Source organism: Pristis pectinata, chromosome 4, assembly GCF_009764475.1.
Source record: "Pristis pectinata isolate sPriPec2 chromosome 4, sPriPec2.1.pri, whole genome shotgun sequence".
NCBI lineage: Eukaryota > Metazoa > Chordata > Chondrichthyes > Rhinopristiformes > Pristidae > Pristis > Pristis pectinata.
The window spans coordinates 3,483,429-3,501,319 of record NC_067408.1 but is presented as its reverse complement, the minus strand read 5'-3'; the positions used below and the strand labels follow the sequence as shown (position 1 = coordinate 3,501,319).

The 17,891-nt window shown below is 47.0% G+C and overlaps 1 protein-coding gene across 6 annotated transcripts in view; it reads left to right on the top strand.

Moving 5' to 3' along the window:
- ndst1b (N-deacetylase/N-sulfotransferase (heparan glucosaminyl) 1b) overlaps nt 1-15,401 on the top strand; it is a 290,113-nt gene extending 274,712 nt beyond the window's left edge. For 5 of the 6 annotated variants that reach the window (XM_052013795.1, XM_052013796.1, XM_052013797.1 and 2 more), the window contains one exon: nt 14,874-15,401. In XM_052013795.1, the coding sequence (XP_051869755.1) occupies nt 14,874-15,026 (153 nt within the window). In that variant the 3' untranslated portion in view covers nt 15,027-15,401. Of the gene's footprint in view, nt 1-1,929; nt 3,300-14,873 lie in introns of those variants that run through there. The other variant, XM_052013800.1, reaches the window with a different exon arrangement.
- Nucleotides 15,402-17,891: the final 2,490 nt, after the last annotated feature.

Below are 17,891 nucleotides of genomic sequence, written 5' to 3'. Positions count from 1 at the left end.
AGGATGCTGCCTGGTAGTGTAGCGGTTAGCGTAACACTATTACAGTGCCAGCGACCTGGGTTCAATTCCGGCCGTTGTCTGTAAGGAGTTTGTATGTTCTCCCCTTGTCTGTGTGGGTTTCCTCCGGGTGCTCCGGTTTCCTCCCACATTCCAAAGACGTATGGGTAAGGAAGTTGTGGGCGTGCTATGTTGGCGCCGGAAATGTGGCGACACTTGCGGGCTGCCCCCAGAACACTCCACGCAAAAGATGCATTTCACTGTGTGTTTCGATGTACATGTGACTAATAAAGATACCTTATCTCTTATCTTAGAGAGTATTAGCTACAAGGAGAGGTTGGACAAACTCGGGTTTTTTTCTCTGGAGTGTCAGAGGTTGAGGGGAGACCTGATAGAGGTTTATAAAATTATGGGAGGCATAGATAGAGTAGACAGTCTTTTTTTGCCAAGATGGAAATGTCAAATACAAGATGGTGTAGGTTTAAGGTGAGAGGGGGAAAGTTTAAAGGAGATGTGCAGGGCAAGTTTTTTTTACACAGAGTGGTGGGTGCCTGGAACGGGCTGCCAGGGGTGGTGGAAGCAGATACAATAGTGTGTTTAAGAGGCTGTTAGACAGGAACATGAACAGGCAGGGATATGGAGGGATATGGACCATGTGCAGGCAGTTGTGCAGTTTAATTTGGCATTACAGTCAACACAGACAAGATGGGCAGAAGGGCCTGTTCCTGTGCTGTACCTTTCTATGTTCCATGTTCTTAACTGGCAAAGTCTTATGTAAGGTCAGAATAAAAAGCCATGCATAGTTCTTGGTGCGGTTACCTGCTTTTTTTCTTGGAATTCTTGTGTGGTGAAGATCACGGCCACTCTGCATCTGGGTGAATGGAATCTACACAGTTTGGGGAGTGGTTCCTCAGCCGCTTGGAGAGGTGTTGAAGTGACCTGGGTGTGAACCTCTTGCGATAGATGGAGATCCCTCTGTAGTTACCACACTGGGATTTGTCTCCTTTCTTGAAGGAGGTCACGATTACACCGTCTCAGAAGTCCCCTGGCAGGTGAAGGATTGAGTTCTATAGCTGCGAAGTAACGTTGAAGCTCTACAAGACTCTGGTTAGATCAAGCTTGGAATATTGTGTTCAGTTCTGGTTGCCTCGTTATAGGAAGGATGTGGAAGCTTTAGAGAGGGTGCAGAGGAGATTTACCAGGATGCTGCCTGGATTGGAGAGCATGTCTTATGAGGATAGGTTGAGTGAGCTAGGGCTTTTCTCTCTGGAGTGACAGAGGATGAGAGGAGACTTGATAGAGGTGTACAAGATGATAAGAGATATAGATAGAGTGGACAGCCAGCACCTTTTCCCCAGGGCGGCAATGGCCAATGCCTGAGGACATCCGTTTAAGGTGCATGAAGGAAAGTTCGGGGGAGATGTCAGAGGTGGGTTTTTTACACAGACTGGTGGGTGTGTGGAACGCACTGCCGGGGCTGGGAGTAGGGGCCGAAACGATAGGGTCATTTAAGAGACTATTTGATAGGCACATGGACGAAAGAAAAATAGAGCGTTATGGGAGGTGTAGGGAGGGAGATAGATGAATGGGGATGAGGTTTATATAGGTCGGCACAACACGGTGGGCAGCACCCGTACTGTTCTATGTTCTATGTAAGGAAGCATAAAGAAAGCTAAAACTACAATGAAAAGCATAAAAAAACCAACAATCTGGACCCTAATGCGACATCCTCTTCCCAGAGCTGCCTTGAGGTAGTATCTAAAGTTGCTCTCCGTCAAGTTGCAGAACTTCAGCTGAGAAGCACTCCAACCCCGTGCCCATATTTCTCAGCTGACATATGTCCCTTTCAATTTCTTGGCTTCTTTTTAATCTTTGAATAATTCGTGCCTTTATGATGGTTACAGTCATTGTCCTTTCCTTTCCTTTGTACAGTCCAGGGCCTTTTTGAGAGAGCACTACAGGGACGCCAACATTGAACTGTCCAAGCTCCTGTATAAACTGGGACAGACCCTTCCAACGTGGTTGAGAGAGGAGCTCCAAAACAACAGGTAGTTGCGAGAGACAGCACAGTACTTCAGACTTTTCCCCGAGGAGATCAAGCTGTGATGCCTCTCCCATCCACCTTAATCTGTCAAGGTCCAGATCTGCTGCTTCTAACTGAGACTCCAGACATGTCTATGGAAGCGTTGCCGATGGGCTATCTCCCTGTGGAGACCCTGGTGCGTACTATTTAAGCACTGACTGGATGCTTGTGAAGATCATCATACATTTTCATCTCTGTGCTTCTTCAGGAAGATCAGGCGGGAGTGAAGTCTATGAACTGTAATTGGTTCCTGAAGGCACTGATGAAGCTCATCGCCGACCCATGTTTACTTCTCCTGAATGGTTGCGATACACGGCCTTTATTCATCTATGGTTTCAAGAGAGAGAGAGAGATATGCCAGGCTCTGACTTTCGAGAGCACAAGAGTTCAATATGAGGGAAAGTCTTTGGTTCCTCAGCACGATCTGTGCTAGTTTCAGTTGAGGGAGGGCCCTCTTGTCTCTCCTCCCAACCCCACCCCCCCCGCCACACACACACACACACACACACACACACACACACACACACACACACACACACACACACACACACACACACACACAATTTTTGGTTCAGAACAAAGTGGTCCCAAGACAGTTTGATCAGGTTGCTCCCCCAGGGTGCCCCTGTGTTGAAGAGTTTAGCATCTTCCCTTCAACAAGGGTTTACGGAGTCACACAGACTTCTTGCAACAGTGGGTCCTGAGCCAAGCTGGGAGTCACGTAAACTACCAGACAAAGTCCCCTCCCTCCATCGAAGGGCATCCTTCGGGTACAGTAGGACCAGACTTGTGTTAAGAAGCAAGAAGACCACTATCTCCTCGTTCCCACTTGTAACACTGCCATTAAAGTCTGGGTAGCATATTATCCACCCTTACTCTTCCAGATTAGATTTATATTCCTGTTTAAAGAACCGACATGACTTTTGTACGCACAAACTGTTTTGCAGAAAGCTGTTACAAACAAGTTGAGACAGTTGTCTGTGTCCCAACCACAGAACCTTCCTAGCGTTCAGTGACTATGAATTAGCTACTTGATGTAATGATGCTGACTGTGGAGGGTCTGTATCCTTGCAAACAAAGATTGATGCATCTTCCCTGTATTCCTGTCAAGATTCAGCCTCTCTCCAGTGCTCAGAGGAGGTCATCAACTGCTCCAGGGATTGAGTCAACCCTTGGCTGGTGTTGGGTTTGAAAAACTTATTTTTCAAAAAAAAACTTTTACTTATTCCGCACGCCATTTGAGCAATTGCACAGCTAATAAAGAGCAGCGAAGACCTGTGAGAACGTTGAGCCAGACGTTCCACACAGGTGGGTGTGTTGAGCTTTTCCAATTATTTCACCTGGGGTCAGTGAGCTGGAGGTGATCTGCAATTTGTTTAATGTGAAACGGGACCATGCAGTTCCCAATGGGGAACGACTTTTGGCAATATTGCGTGTGTTAGTGCCAAGCATTTGCTCCTTTGGCTTGGCAGAGGAGATTTTTAGAATCGTTGGTTGGATAGGAGATGATGAAGCTGCCTTTGATCAAGGACGGTCTGGCATCCACTACTATCTGGTCGCGGGAGCACAATCAGGGTTTGATGGTCTTGGCAACACCCAGGTCTTAACCAAACTGGGTAGAACCTCTCTAGGTCTGTGAGGTTGCCTTAGGTTAGGGTGAGAGGGGATGTGCAATGAAGACGTTGTCCTCAGGGTTCCTGCAGAAACTTGGTGTGTAGGTACAAGGAGCTAGGATGTGGCAAGATGAAGTTCTGTACAAGTCAATATTACCTGCTGCTAGAACAAGCTGAGTTGTATCTCTGGCTGAACTCAGAAATGGATCCTTCTTCAAGGATCTGAAAGCAATGTTTCAGCTGGAAACTTGCAGCTGTTTCTTGACAATAAATGTTCCATCCCACAAACCCTTCCCAGCAAAAGGCAACTTGTGTGCAAGAAGGTGATGTCTAAGGCTAATCTCTCACCTGTGGCTGGATCTGTGCTTCAGGAATAATGAACATTGAAAAATTACACGAAAACTGAAGTTTACATCCAATCAAACTTTTAGAAAACCATTGTCTTGGTAATTTATTAACTTAAAAAGTGTTTAAATCTGTAATTTTAAATATCCTATAATTTACTCACCAGCGATAATACTACCATCATTGGAAAATGAAACAGTAACTGGAGTGTGGATTTCTCTTCCCTCTACCTACACTTTGATTTACAATCTCGTGGGTTGTGTTTAATGTCATAGTTTACATTCACTTTCTGCAGTGTGAAAGCATCCTTGCCCTGTCTCCAGTTATCGATGTTCATTTTGTTTGCTCAATGACAGCACTGAGAAAGTGCTTTTGACTCAAGACCCTTTTTCTCTGCCCCCGTCCATTCAGGCAAGGCTGTGAGCTGGGCCTCCAGACGTTGAACAACCATTAACGCTGACGTTGTACCCTCCCTCACCCCTAGTCCTCCTGGAAAACAGTCCAACATGAGTCTAACTCATAACTTTGTAGTTGGGACATTAAAGCTCACGCCCCTCATTTTGATTTTAGATACTGTCAACCTCCCATGGATTTGACTTACTGCTGCCCCATAGAATCATAAAGTAAATCAGTACGGAAACAGGCCCTTCAGCCCAACTCGTCCATGCTGACCATGGTGCCCACCAAGCTAGTCCCATTTGCCCACGTTTGGCCCATATCCCTCTAAATCCCTCCTATCCGTTGTACTTATCCAAGTGTCTCTTAAATGTTTTTATTGTACCCGCCTCGACCACCTTTTCTAGCAGCTCGTTCCACATACTCACCACCCTCCGTATGAAGAAGTTGCCCCTCACATCCCTTTTAAATATCTCCCCCTCACCTTAAACCTGTGCCCTCTAGTTCTTGATTCCCCTTTCCCTTGGAAAAAGATTGTGTGCATTCACCCTCTCTGGGCCCCTCATGATTTTATAAGGTCACCCCTCAGTTTCCTACACTCCAGGGAATAAAGCCCAAAAATCAACCAGTAATAATTCACCAACAAGGAGGCAAGAATGGTTGGTCAGTCCCATTTCTCTGGGTTGGTGACAGGCAGCTCCCTCTGAACATGGAAGATCAGATCTGTGGCTGGTGGGCATCTCGACAATCACACAGTGCCATCGGCAACTTCACAGCGATGCATGTGTGCTTAGATGACACATTGTCCAGCACTAAATCTCATTCTCAGACAGTGCCCAGCTCCAGCCATCAGAGTTATCCCTGCCCCTCCCAACTCACCGTATTTTAAGACCTCTCTAGGCAAAGGCAAGGAGTCCTGGAATAAAAAGAAATCCCAGGGAGCGAGGACAATTCTGTATTATTTGTTGATAGCATACAATTCTTGAATGGATTTTTAGCTTGCCTGATCTGGCTCTGTGACCTCGAGTTACAGGAGCCCCTTCAAACGTGGTTTAAAAAGCACACTGACCAAGTGACCACTATATAAAGAAAATGACAGTAATTTAAACCCTTGCAGTTTGTGTGTTCTGATTCCAGACACCTAACGCTGATTTCAGAAAGTGTTTTTACATATTAAGATACAAAGATGTTTTTTTTGGTAGAGTTGTCAGTATTGCATTTCTTGCTGTCAAACGAGTTGTGAAATGGAGGCGTTGTAGATAAACACTTAACCTTCTGAAATCTTCTTGTCTTGTGTTGTGAGGTCACTCCCACACGATGCAAGGACCAGGCAAGCAGGCTAACGGCCTGTGGAAGTGAAAGGAAGAACTTGCGTTTTCGTAGCACCCTTCACAACCTCAGGATTTCCGAATATTCACAGCCAATAAAGATCTTCTGAAGTATATTCACTGTTGAAGGGAGTTCAGCTACCACAAATGGCAGTCTGATAATGGCCAACTGATCAAGTTCATGTTCATTGTTTCCATTGACATACATACCCAGGGCGTCAATGCCATGGAAATGAGCTCTTTGTAGCAGCAGCACAGTACATTACAAGACGAGGACAAACGTTAACATAAAGTTGAATTAGCATTGACGTATACTAGCAACGTGCAATGAGGGAATAAATATGTCCCCAGGGCTTGTGAGAACTCCCTTCATCTTTGAAGTGGGCCAAAGGATCTGAGAGAGAAAATAGAGCATCGGTTTAAGATCTCAACCAAAGAAGGGCAGCCCTGCCTGCAGCACTCCCTCAATGCTGCCTGGGATCTGTCCCATCAGTGGGGTTTGAACCCTGAGCCTTCTGAGTGGAGCAAGAGTGCAGCCACCTCAGTTGGGAGCACTAATGAGGCTAGAACACACCCCAAGAATGGTAGGATCTTAGGGAGAATTGAAGAACAGAGGAATACACATCCATAAATTCTTGAAGATAGCAACAGGGGTGGATAATGAGTTTAAGAAGGCAGATGGGACACTGGTTTTCAGGCACTGAATACAGAAGCAGGGAGGTTATGCTCCAACTTGATCAAACCTTGGTCAGACCTCAGCTTGAGTTCTGCATGCAGTTCTGGTCACCGCACTATAGCAAGGACGTCATAGTGCTGGAAGGGGTGCAGGGGAGATTCACCGAGATGTTGCCTGGGATGGTGCCGTTCAGTTATGAGGAGAACCTGGCTCTGTCCTCCCTGGAGGACATGAAGAGGGGATGTGACTGAGGTAAATAAAATTATGAGGGGTTTAGATAGGGTAAACTGCATGAAACTTTCCCCATATAGAGGCAGATAAAACTGGTCTTCTCACTACAGGAAGGATGTCGAGGCTTTAGAGAGGGTGCAGAGGAGGTTTACTAGGACGCTGCCTGGATTAGAGGGCATGTGCTATCAAGAGAGGCTGGACAAATTTGGGCTCTTTTCTCTGGAGCGGCAGAGGCTGAGGGGTGATCTGTTGGAAGTGTATAAAATTATGAGGGGCATAGATAGGGTGGACAAGTATTGAGCGATCCAATACTAGAGAGAGATATCTCTATTAGTCACATGTACCTCGAAACACACAGTGAAATACATCTTTTTGCGTAGTGTTCTGGGGCCAGCCCGCCAGTGTCGCTATGCTTCCAGTGCCAACATAGCATGCCCACAACTTCCTAACCCATATGTCTTTGGAATGTGGGAGGAAACCGGAGCACCCGGAGGAAACCCACGCAGACACGGGGAGAACGTACAAACTCCTTACAGACAGTGGCCGGAATTGAACCCAGGTCGCTGGTGCTGTAAAGCGTTATGCTAACCACTACACTACCATGCCAGGGGGCATGCACTTAAGGTGAGAGGGGTATGTTTTTTACTGAGAGAGTGTTGAATGCCTGGAATGCGTTGCCTGATAGGGTGGTGGAGGCAAATTCATTGGGGCTTTTAAGTGGGGCTTGGATGGGCACATGAATGAGAGGAAAATAGAGGAATATGGGCATTCTGTAGGTAGGAGGGAATAGCTATGTCGGCACAATATTGTGCTGTACTGTTCTATGTTCTAGAGGACATAGGTTTAGGGTAAGGGGGAAGAGACTTAGATGGGATCTGAGGGGGACCTTTATCACCCAGGGATCAGTGAGTGCCTGGAACACACTCCCTGAGTAGTGGAAGCAGTCAATGACAGCATTGAAGAAGTGGCAAGGTGGCCCCTGGAATTGGCCAGGTATGGAGGGCTATGGGCTAAATGCTGGGCAATGGGATTAATATGGATGGGTACCCATTGGTCAGCATGGACGAGATGGGCCAAATGGCCTGTTTCCATGCTGTACAATTCTGTGAATCTATGATCACAGCCCAGTGACCCTAGCCACAGGCTGCAGCTAAGGAGCCCTCAACCAGGCTGTATAATGGAAGTGTACCAGCAATAACATTCTCAAATATATGCATTTATGTCACCAGAGGGGAGACCTGATAGAAGTTTATAAAATTATGAGAGGCATAGATAGGGCAGACAGTCTTTATTCAAGGGTAAAAATATCCAATACTAGAGGACATGCGTTTAAGGTGAGGGGGAAAGTTTAAAGGAGATGTGCAGGGCAAGTTTTTTTAAAACACAGAGAGTGGTGGGTGCCTGGAACAGGCCACCGGGGGTGGTGGTGGAGGCAGATATGATAGACAAGCTGTTAGACACATGAATATGCCGGGAATGGACATGGATCACGTGCAGGCAGAAGAGATTCAATTGGCATTGTGTTCAGCACAGACGTGGTGGGCTGAAGGGCCTGTTCCTGTGCTGTACTGCTCCATGTTCTGTGTTCAATCCCAGTACAAGACTTATCATTTTGCCAACATGACACCCATTTTCCTTTCCATACATTCCTTGAATAGTCCGAGGGATCTTCACATGGGCTCCAGGCCTCAGTGTCCAGCGATGGAGACCTGATGGGTCCTTACAGCCCCCACATCAGCTGTACCGAGCTTCAGTGCGTCCCTCAGCACGAACTCCCAGTCCCAGGGATGCACCAGTCGGCACCGTTCACGTGGGCATCTTATGCTGGAAGACCAAAAGGTTTCGGGCAGACCAAAGGGCTCTTTCACCAAGTTGATCATCTTCCATCAGCACTTGGTTTGTTTCCTTGGGAACAGTCCCTAGAGTAAAGACTGCTGTGTTATAGACTCAGTCATACAGCACGGAAACAGGCCCTTCAGCCCAACTCGTCTATGCCAACCAAGAAGCCTATCTAAGATAGCCCCACTTGTCTGTGTTTGGCCCATATCCCCCTAAAGTTGTCCAAATCCCTCTAAAGTTGGGCACCAATGCTCAGTACAAGAGAGCATGGCTTTAATGTAATGGGTGGGAAGTTCAAGGGAGATATCAGAGGGAGGTTTTTTACCCAGAGAGTGGTTGGTGCATGGAATGCGCTGCCTGGGGTGGTGGTGGAGGCAGGTACATTGGGCAAATTCAAGAGATTACTAGATAAGCATATGGAGGAATTTAAAATAGGGGGATATGTGGGAGGAAGGGGTTAGATAGTCTTAGGTGAGGTTTAAAGGTCAGCACAACATTGTGGGCCAAAGGGCCTGTATTGTGCTGTACTGTTCTATGATTCTATGAATGTCTTTTAGAACCATAGAACAATACAGCACAATACAGGCCCTTCGGCCCACCATGTTGTGCCGCCCTTCATACCACACCTAAGACTATCTAACCCCTTCCTCCCACATATCCCTCTAACTTAAATTCCTCCATATGCTCATCTAACAATCTCTTGAACTTGTCCAACGTATCAGCCTCCACCACCACCCCAGGCAGCACATTCCATGCACCAACCACTCTCTGGGTGAAAAACCTCCCTCTGACGTCTCCCTCGAACTTCCCACCCATTACCTTAAAGCCATGTCCTCTTGTATTGAGCATTGGTGCCCTGGGAAAGAGGCACTGGCTGTCCACTCTATTCCTCTCAATATCTTGTACACCTCTTATCATGTCTCCCCCCCATCCTCCTCTCCAATGAGAACAGCCCTAGCTCCTTTAGTCTCTCCTCATAATCCATACTCTTTAATCCAGGCAGCATCCTGGTAAAACTCCTCTGCATTTAAATGTTATTGTACCTGCCTCAACCTCTTCCTCTAGCAGCTCATTCCATGTACTCACCACCCTCCATGTGAAGAAGTTGCCCCTCAGATCCCTTTTAAATCTCTCCCCTCTCACCTTAAACCTATGATTCCCTAACCCTGGGAAAAAGGCTGTGCGCATTTACCCTGTCTATACCCCTCATGATTTTATACACCTCTGTAATGTCACCGCTCTTTCTCCTACACTCCCATGAACAAACTCCCAACCTGCCCAACAACTCAGGCCCTTGAGTCTTGGCAACATTCTCGTAAACCTTTTCTACACTGCCAGGATAGTTACTCTCAACTGACTGGGATTACTTAAGCCAGCCTCCACTCCACAGGGCATCAGTGTAGCCAGCAGTTGTTCAATCCATTCACTGTGTTGCACTAGTTCCACCACAGAGGCTGGCTATTCACCAGAGCAGGTCCATGCTCCCCAACAGACTTCCCCCCACCTGAATCCATCCCATCCAATTATCAGTCCAGATGAAGGGTCTCGACCAGAAACATCCACTGTCCATTTCCCTCCACAGATGCTGCCTGACCCGCTGAGTTCCTCCAGCATTTTGTTTGTTTTTCCAGATTCTATCTGTGGTCTCTTGTGTCTCCATCCAATTATCACATCAGTTAAATTGACGGAATAAATAGGCAAGTTTTCGGTGACTGGAAGATCAGTGACCAGAACTCACTTCGAGTAATGGTTCCGCACATGATTAGACCATCTTCTCTGCCATCAGGAGACTGCACACCATCCAGGATGAGGCAACTCACTTGTTTAGCATGAGGAGGAATTTCCTCAGCTAGAGGGTGGTGAATCTGCGGAATCCATTGCCACTGACGGCTGTGGAGGCCAAGTCATCGGATATATTTAAAACAGAGGTTGATAGGTTCTTGATTAGCAAGGGTGTCAAAGGTTACGGGGAGGAGGCAGGAGAATGGGGTTGAGAGGGAAATATGAATCAGCTACAATTGAATGGCGGAGCAGACTCCATGGGCCGAATAAACTAATTCTGCTCCTACGTCTTATGGCCTTGTCTTGTTAGGTTAAAGTTTTCACACCCTATCCAGTGTTAAGAGTTTCTGTGATATCTTGCTTAGTATCATTCAGTGGGCCAAGTTTTTGCCAAGGTTACCATGACCACACCCCAAGTTTACCATGGGGTGTGCCACATCCTCAGAATTCTGACAGTTTATAAGATTACGAGAGGCATAGATTGCCGGTAACATTTTCCCCAGGGTCTAAATGTCTAGTACTAGAGGGCATGCATTTAAGGTGGGGGGGGGGGGGGGAGTTCAAAGATGTTTGGAGCAAGTTTTTGTTAAAACTGGGTGCTGAGTGCCTGGAATGCACTGCCAGGGGTGGTGGTGGAGGCAGGTAAGATAGAGGTGTTCAAGAGGCTCTCAGATAGGCACATGAATGTGCAGAGAATAGAGGGATATGGGCATGTAGGTGAAAGGTATTAGTTTAGTTAGGCATTTAATTTCTAGTTTAATTGGTTTGGCACAACATTGTGGGCTGAAGGGCCTGTTCCTGTGCTGTACTGTTCTATGTACAAGGACCATCAGGATGGCTGGACACGTGCCTGCTTGCCGTGACTCACCCATGCTGTGTCCATCAGCGTACCTGGGTCATTGCTGTTTCACTGGAAGTGCTCCACGGGACCTGGTTGTAGGTTAAAGAGAAAACCACCAGCTGAGAACATTAGGAACAGGAGCAGATTATTCAGCCTCAGGTCTGCCACTGTTCAATATCACGGCCGATCCTGTGCCCCTACTTCCCCACCTAATCCCCATCTCCTGCACTTCCCTCAGTGTCCCTAAATCCCTTGATATCACCCTGGAAGAACCCCAGTGTCAGAGCTCACACAGCCTCTGGCCAAAGAGCTCCAAACATTCACAATCCCAAGAAATTTCTTTTCACGTCAGTCCTCAACGTTCACCCTGCTGTCCTGGGAATGATTCAGCACCTCAGCCTTAAGGAAGCAACCTTGAAACGTCGACACTATCGATTCCTCTCAGGATCTAGTGGCGGAAATCAGGGAGGTGCAGGGAAAACTCCCACTGGCATGTTAGCTGCAGCTCAAACTTCTCAGGACAAACCATCCAGAGCATGTCAGCCACCACCTCATGCATTCACTCCCTCCCCCACACTGGTGCCGTGTGCTCCATCTACAAAAGGCACTGCAGTTACTTACCCCGGCTACTCCAACAGCACCTCCCAGACCCGTAGCCCCTACCACCCAGGAGGTCGAGGGCAGCAGCTGCAGGGGACCACCACCATCTCCGGGTCATACACCAAACTGGCTTTGGAAACTATTCCGTCTTTTGGCGTCACTGCATCTAAATCCCGGAATTTTTGTATTTAAAATTCTAAGAGGTATAGACAGGGTAGATGAGTGTTTTTGCCAGGGTGGAATTGTCGATTCCTACAGTGCTTTAAGATGAGAGGGGGAGTGTAGAGGGGATTTAAGATGCCAACCAAGATGCCCATCCATTTTGCTGGCATGTCCCATATCCTAAACCTTTCCTATCCATGAACTTTCCTTTTAAACGTTGTTAATCTACCTGTCTCAACCACTTCCTCTGGCAGCTCGTTCCATATACGGACCACTCTCTGGGTAAAAAAAAGCTGCCCCTCGAGTTTCTATTAACTCTCTCCCCTCTCACCTTAAACCTGTGCCCTCTGGTTCCTGATTCCCCAACCCTGGGTAGAAGACTGTGTGCCTTCACCCTGTCTATGCCCCTCATGATTTTATTCCATTTTTATTGAAATTTTATTGTATGCTTCTTATTGAATGACAGGATTTCCAGTTTAATAACTTACTTCCTGCAGCCAGGTGACCAAACCTGAACACAGTACACCAAGTGTTGCTTCACCAACACCTTGCACAACTGCAACACAACCTCCCAACTGTACTCAATGCCTTGACTAATAAAGGGCAGCCTGCCAAAATCCTTCTTCACCATGCTGTCTACCTGAACTCCAAGGTCCCTCTGTTCTACAACAGTTCCCTGGGCGCTACTGTTCACCGTGAAGGTTCTACCTTGATTTGACTTTCCAAAATGCAACACTTCTCACATCTGAATTAAACTCCGTCTGCCAATCCTCAGCCCAATTACCCAGCCAATCAAGATCCCACTGTAATTCTTGATAACCTTCACTGTCTACGATATCTTAGTGTCTTCTGCACGTATGCACGCCATTGCATAAATTTTTCATTTCAGATTTTCAGCATCTGCAGGTTTTATTATTAGAATGATTTTTGTTAGCCAACTACACAACAGGAAGAGGAGGACGAAGGTACCTGGTCAGAGGGCAGGGAGTGGGATCCTACATACATCAGTGGTGGGACCAAATTATCACAATTCATATGAAAGAGTGGAACTTTGGCATCAAAACTACAATTTCTGAATTTGCAGACGTCACCAAGTAGAGGATGGGGAGAGTTAACACTGGAGAGAATTCAACCAAGTTACAGGAAGACGTTAATAATTGTAGGTAATTTCTCCTACTGTTACTTTATATTTCTGAGACCAGTCTGAACCCGTTACGGCGGGGAAATCAGATAGACCTCCAAAGTGAGAGACTGGCATCTTGAGAGCGAGCGAGAGAGAGAGAGAGAACGAACAAGAGAAAGAGAACCATAGATGAATATAGGCTGTGTATTGCAACAGTTCAGGAGAGGTAAACATGGGTGGGCGATGAGCTCTGTCAGTGCCTTCAGGAATCAATTAGTTCATAGACTTCACTCCCGCATGATCCTCCTCAAGCAGCAGAGATGTACGATGATCTTCACAAGCATCCAGTCAGCGCTTAAATAGTACGCACCAGGGTCTCCATGGGGTCATAATCCATCAGCAATGCTTCCATGTCATCTGTGGAGGGAGGAACAGAGTTAATGCTTCAGGTCAGAGAATCTACATCAGAACTGGGAAACAGACGATGATAGGTTTAAGTTGCAGACAGGAGGGAGGAGGATTGGACAGGATGAAGGGACTGTTGCTGAGAGGGTGAGACCAGATCCCAGCATCTGCAGTCTCCTGTGTCCTCCACCTTTTTTTCTTCACTGTCTTGAATAATATAACTTATGTTCTGTGTGCTGTCCGTACCTACGCGCCTGTGATGCTGCTGCAAGTTTTTACCACTGGCCCTGTACCTCACCATACTACATGACAATAAACTCAACTCGACTTGACATTAAGCATAGATGATAAATGCCTGCATTGCCATTGACACCCACATCCTCTGGAAGTGTGACGTACACTTTAGTAAGGTTTGCTGCAGTCACTTGCAAAAGGTTCTGTGCAGGGGTCAGTCATACAGCAGAGGCCATTCAGCCCATCGTGTCTATGCCGATCATCAAGCACCAATCCCGTTTCCCAGCATTCGGTCTGTAGCCTTATCTGCCTTGGTAATTCAATTGCTCATCCAGATGTTTCTTAAATGCTGTGAGAGTCTATGCCTCCACCACCCCCTCAGGCAGTGAGTTCCAGATTCCAAACACCCTCTGGGTGAAAAAAATTCTGCCCTAGGTCCCCTCTAAACCTCCTACTCCTCACTGTTCCCCAGTATGATAACCTGCTGCGTCAATCCAGGGACTGAGAGTTCAGATATTTTCCGGCAGTTTAAGAAATGACCTTGCCACTCATGATTGGACTAGGTTTCATTCCAGATTACTTGAATTTACATTCCCCAGCTGCCACAGTGGGATTGCCTGAGAGACAGAGGGAGGCAGACACTCTCACAGCATTTAACAAGCACCTGGAAACTCCCATCGGGCAGGAGGCCTTAAGTCCCCACACCACCAGGTTCAGGAACGGCTACTTCCCTTCAACCATTCAGTTCTTGAAACAATTGGCACAACCCTAATCACTACAGTTTAGCAATACTGTGACCACTTTGATCACTTTGCATTAAAATGGACGTTATTTTTGTTCTGATTGTGTTCTTTCTTATAAACATTATGTATAATTTATGTTTTTATTGTGAATGCTGCTTATAAGATGCTATGTCGTCTGCACACAAGTTTTTCATTGCACCTGTGCATACGTGGACTTGTGTATATAAGAGTAAACTTGACTTTGACTGAATATTGAATTTCAGGGAGCATTTGAGTGACTGTACATGACCCCGTATCCTCATTATGCAGGCAGTTGCTGGTCAGACAAGGATAGCAGAAATCTTGTCGCTTTCTGCAAGGGTGAAGACACACTCAGCACAGGGCAGCTGGGGTGAGATTATCCTACGCTGAACCAGGTGCCCTGTGAACACACCAAAGCGCAGTGACTTACTGATGACACCAATTTTCATTGCAGATCGAGCCAGTTCCCTCAGAACCGACTATGTCCAGGTGTATTGGTCCTGGAAAGAAAAAAAAAGTGCTTCGTCAGGCATCTGGATATCACACCAACCCACAGTTTACAGAGCAGCGGGCCACAGCACTGAGCAGGCCACATGTGAACAGGTAACGGGAGTGTACGTGATCTAGCGTCCCTATCAGCCGGGGTTACTGGACAGACAAGGATAGGAAGAAAACGAGTTGCTTTCTGCAGGGGGAAACGACACCCACAGCACTGAGCAGCTGGGGCAGAGCTGATCCTGCACTCCCACCGCCTCCTGTCATCCTGGCGGGCAACGTAGAACACTCGCGTTCGGTTCTAACAATGTGGTCGTGCGCTGGGGTCTGGGTAACTGAGCACAGCAGAGCCTTCACCAAGCTTGGTCCCAAATTCCCCTGCTGCCCCCATGATGCACAACCCAGTGTGTATCTCCAGCTGCTTACACTCTATGTTGTCCTATCTGGTGGTTTTACTCACGACGTCTGCCCTGTACCTTTGTGTCATCGTTTACTCACTTACCAGACAGGTCTATTACAAAGGTATGGTTGAAGGAAGCGAAGATGTGGCAAACTCCGAAAACATTCTCCTCCTCAGCCACCTGTGGTCCCAAGCTGATCACCTGCTCTTCCTTCTTCTCCTTTCCCTTTCGAGGAGCCGCTCTGAAAGAAGGCAGCACAGTAGCAATGTAACAGGAACCGTGGAACAGGATCTGGATGCAGAACGTGCATCCTTCACACCCCAGGATACCCACAACACGCTTTGCGAACAATTAGGTGTCAGACCTCTCAGTGGGTGAACATTTTGGTGATAGTGATCATAATTCTATCTCCTTTACGTTAACACTGGAGGGAGATAGGAACAATCAGACTAGAAAGGCATTTACTTTGAGTAAAGGGAATTATGAGGCTCTCAGGCAAGAAATTAGAAGATTAAATTGGGAACAAATGTTCTCAGGGAAAAGTACAGAAGTAATGTGGCAAATATTCAGGGGATATTTGTGTGGAGTTCTGCATAGGCATGTTCCAATGAGACAGGAGTCACGAGAGGATAAAGGAACCGTGGTGTACAAAGGCTATAATAAATCTATTCAAAAGGAAAAGAAAAACTTACAAAAGGTACAGACAGAATACTTTACATCAGTATTCACTACGGAAAAAGATCTGGGTGATTGTAGTGAGGACTTGCAGCGGGCTGAAAATCTTGAGCATGTGGATATTAGGAGAGGAGGTGCTGAAACCTTTGGAAAACATCGTTGGATAAGTCGCCGGGACCGGATGAGACGTACCCCAGGCCGCTGTGGGAGGCGAGGGAAGAGACTGCGAAGCCTCTGACGATGATCTTTGCATCGTCGATGGAGACGGGAGAGGTTCCGGAAGATTGGAGGGTTGCGGATGTTGTTCCCTTTTTCAAGAAAGGGAGTAAGGATAGCCCGGGGAACTATAGACCAGTGAGTCTTATCTCAGTGGTTGGTAAACTAATGGAGAAGATCCTGAGAGGCAGGATTTATGAACATTTGGAGAGGTATAGTATGATTAGGAATAGTCAGCATGGCTTTGTCAAGGGCAGGTCCTGCCTTACGAGCCTAATTGAATTTTTTGAGGATGTGACTAAACACATCGATGAGGAGAGAGCAGTACATGTAGTGTATATGGATTTCAGCAAGGTGTTTGATAAGGTACCCCATGTAAGGCTTATTGAGAAAGTAAGGAGGCATGGGATCCAAGGGGACATTGCAGTGTGGATCCAGAACTGGCTGGCCCACAGAAGGCAAAGAGTGATTGTTGAAGGGTCGTATTCTGTATGGAGGTCAGTGACCAGTGGTGTACCTCAGGGATCTGTACTGGGACCCTTGCTCTTTGTGATTTTTATAAACGACCTGGATGAGGAAGTGGAGGGGTGGGTTAGTAAGTTTGCGGATGACACAAAGGTTGGGGGTGTTGTGGATAGTATAGAGGGCTGTCAGAGGTTACAGTGGGACATAGATAGAATGCAAAGTTGGGCTGAGAAGTGGCAGATGCAGTTCAACCCAGATAAGTGTGAAGTGGTTCATTTTGGTAGGTCAAATATGATGGCAGAATATAGTATTAATGGTAGGACTCTTGGCAGTGTGGAGGATCAGAGGGATCTTGGGGTCCGAGTCCATAGGACACTCAAGGCGGCTGCACAGGTTGACTCTGTGGTTAAGAAGGCATATGGTGTATTGTCCTTCATCAATCAGGGAACTGAATTCAGGAGCCAAGAGGTATTGTTGCAGTTATATAGGTCCCTGATCAGACCCCACTTACGGTAATGTGCTCAGTTCTGGTCGCCTCACTACAGGAAGGATGTGCAAGCCATCGAAAGGGTGCAGAAGAGATTTACAAGGATGCTGCCTGGAATGCAGAACATGCCTTATGAAAGCAGGTTGAGGGAACTCGGCCTTTTCTCCTTGGAGAGGATAAGGGGGGACCTGATAGAGGTGTATAAGATGATGAGAGGCATTGATCGGGTACATAGTCAGAGGCTTTTCCCCAGGGCTGAAACAGTAGCCACAAGAGCACATAGGTTTAAGGTGCTGGGGAGTAGGTATAGAGGAGATGTCAGAGGTAAGTTTTTTTACTCAGAGAGTGGTGAGTGCATGGAATGGGCTGCCGGCGACGGTGGTGGAGGTGGATACGATAGGGTCTTTTAAGAGACTGTTGAATAGGTACATGGCGCTGAGAAAAATCGAGGGCTATGGGTAAGCCTAGTAATTTCTAGGGTAGGGACATGTTCGTCACAGCTTTGTGGGCTGAAGGGCCTGAATTGTACTGCAGTTTTTCTATGTTTCTAAATACTCAAGGTCAGACAATAGAGGAAACGCAGAGGACAACTTGCGCACAGTAAGCTCCCACTGACAGCAATGTGGGAACAGAATAAGCATCAGCAAGGGGATCAGGGGAAACTTCTCAGAGTCACAGAGTAATGCTGCAGAGAAACAGGCCCTTCAGCCCAACTCATCCATGCTAATCAAGA